This window comes from Myotis davidii, unplaced genomic scaffold (assembly GCF_000327345.1).
Source record: "Myotis davidii unplaced genomic scaffold, ASM32734v1 scaffold1947, whole genome shotgun sequence".
Taxonomy (NCBI): Eukaryota; Metazoa; Chordata; class Mammalia; order Chiroptera; family Vespertilionidae; genus Myotis; species Myotis davidii.
Window position 1 is genome coordinate 155,673 of NW_006297822.1, and position 2,931 is coordinate 158,603.

The 2,931-nt window shown below is 40.1% G+C and overlaps 1 protein-coding gene across 1 annotated transcript in view; it reads left to right on the plus strand.

Annotated features, from left to right (window-relative positions):
• The window catches only part of CPB2 (carboxypeptidase B2), a 60,785-nt gene that overhangs the window by 24,967 nt on the left and 32,887 nt on the right, over positions 1-2,931 (plus strand). The window contains 1 exon segment of the mRNA XM_015570437.1: positions 2,005-2,109. Coding sequence (XP_015425923.1) covers positions 2,005-2,109 — 105 coding nt within the window.

Below are 2,931 nucleotides of genomic sequence, written 5' to 3' on the forward strand. Positions count from 1 at the left end.
GTCATTCAAAGATAAGATTTTGAGTCAGAATTTCTAAGTTTTAATCTGTTCTAAAGAAACTTGCAGTGCAGACTCAAGACAGACATATGAAACATTGGGTCTTCTTGGTGACTGAGTTGCTCAGATTGGATCCTTGTAATCATGGCATCCCATCCATGGCATTTGCTTTCAGCATGTTGTGTGTACTCACTGGAACTTGTGTTTCTGGTACTTAGATGTACATGTGTGGAAGCCATGCTTCTTGCATGCTTTAGTCTCCTCTTACTTGGCCAAGGATGACCACATAAGGACATAATGTGGGTCTCTAGGGTTCCTCCTGCTTGCCAGTGTCAGGACCAGTACCAGCAGAGCTTGCTTAGCACGGACAGAAGACAACTAATTCAGACAACTCAGGGTTTCTATTAAATTGAATAGATTAAGTCAGCCAAGCAGTTCTCTTCTTTGAGTAATTTAACCTTTCACGGTCAGTGCACGTGACTTTCTCACTTGCTTTCTCATTGAATATCACTATCTCCAAGTTAGTTAGGAAAATCCTCCTTGGGTAGTGCAGATGGCAATCTGAAAATCTAACTCTCTCTTTTCTTATTTTGGAATTTCAACCCCACATATTTGTTTGATTTTACAACACTCTTCCCCCTTCCCTCCATACTCTAAAGATGGGTTGTAACTATTTTTTTTATAAATATATTTTATTGATTTTTTACAGAGAGGAAGGGAGAGAGATAGTCAGAAACATCGATGAGAGAGAAACATCGATCAGCCACCTCCTGCACATCCCCCACTGGGGATGTGCCAGCAACCCAGGTACATGCCCTCGACCGGAATCGAACCTGGGACCTTTCAGTCCTCAGGCCGATGCTCTATCCACTGAGCCAAACCGGTTTTGGCTGTAACTATTTTTTAAAAGCAAATGAAATATAATTCATTTTGTTTGGAGGTGAATTTGAGAATCTTGCTGAAGATCTTAAAGGCTATCACTGAGAAAAGAAAGGTTGGAAAATATCTCTTTTTCCAGAGATTTGACATCATGCACTAGCCCCCCACCTCCCAATACTGTGAATCAGAACAAGCCTACTGTCCCCAGATATATTGGTGATAAGTTTGTGTGAAGTAGGATGTGTGATTCTTTTTGTATGAAATGGAGAAATAGCCTACTGGCTCCCCTTTCTCAAGCCTTTCTCTGTTCCACACCTCCCACAGAAAGCTGCCTACCCAACACATACCATTTACCTCTAACGATGTGTGAAGAAAGTGCCTGAAGCACTAGTTCTCTGGTCTCTACTTCTACATTTCCACTAGTTATAATTACTTAAATGTTTGGGGAATAAAAGAGCTTTAAGTCAGAAGTCCTGTCTTCAATTCTTTTTTTTTTTTTAAGGGAACCTTTTTTTTAAAATATATTTTATTGATTTTCCACAGAGAGGAAGGGAGAGAGATAGAGAGTCAGAAACATCGAGAGAGAGAAACATCGATCAGCCGCCTCCTCCACACCCCCCCCCAGGGATGTGCCCGCAACCCAGGTACATGCCCTTGACCAGAATAGAACCTGGGACCCTTCAGTCCGCAGGCCTACACTCTATCCACTGAGCCAAACCAGTTTCGGCCTGGCTTCAATTCTTAATTCTGACTCTTACCAGGTATGTGATCTTAATAATTTTATCTCTTCACTTTTAATCTCACCAGCTTTTAATTTTTCTTCAGAATTCTCAAAGTAATTCAGAGACTAATGCATATGTCATATATTTGTTAAAAGGGTCTATAATAATAAAAGCATAATATGCTAATTAAACCGGACATGCTTCCGCAAGACCTTCCAGAGGAAGCCAGGGCTGCGAGGGAAGCCCGGGTCCAGGTGCCAGAGGGAAGCCGGTGCTGGCAGCCGGGGGAAGAAAGGCCTACTCTTGCACAAATTTCGTTCATTGGGCCTCTAGTTAAAATATAAGCCCTAAATAAATGGAAGTTATCCTGAAGCTCCTTGCTATTATTTTTATTTTCTTTGGGCAGGTTTCTGAAAAGCAACAAGCAGCCAAAAATGCTGTTTGGATTGACTGTGGAATCCATGCCAGAGAATGGATCTCCCCTGCTTTCTGCTTGTAGTTCATAGACCATGTAAGTACAGTATTCACATTCTCTTAGACCAGAGTTTCTAAATATGTGGCCTAAGACCATCTGTGTCAAAATCAGCTGGATTGTTTACAAAATGCGTTTTCCCAAGTCACATTCTAGAATTCATGACTTAAAATCTCTGGAGGTGAGGCATAGAAATCTACAATTTTCACAAGCTTCCCAGATGACTTATATGCATATTATGCTTTAGAGCCATAACTTCAAGCATTAAAATCATTCTAAAGATTGTCGGCCTTTTCTTTCTTACATTTTAAGCTAGGGCTAAACACTAGAACATAATTAAGAAGTAGCATGCAATTGTAATATTTTTACAAATAGAAGAAAGAACTAAAGCAATTACATAAATTAAGTTTCATTTAATTTCTCATTCTTTTGATTTGAATTATCCAGACATTTTTTGCCATATTCTGCCCTTGCAAAATTAATATAAAGTACATTATAGGGCAGATCATATTTTTTCATATATCATAATACAAGATTTTTGTCCCTGAAAAAGGCCTTGGCATAAAAAATCCATATATAAGACAAAGAGTATGTCATAAAAGTAAAAATTATCCTATCTAATAAAAGAAAAACATGCAAATTGACCATAACCTCGACACCCTTCCCATTGGCTAATCAGCAGGACATATGCAAATTAACTGCCAACCAAGATGGCGGCCAGCAGCCAGGCAGCTGAAGTGAATAGGAGGCTTGCTTGCTCCAGTGACGGAGGAAGCCAAGGTTCCCTGCCTGCCACTGCTGCTGGCCTCTGAGCTTGCACTCTAAGAAACAATGTTGCAATTATAGAAGCTAAACACACCC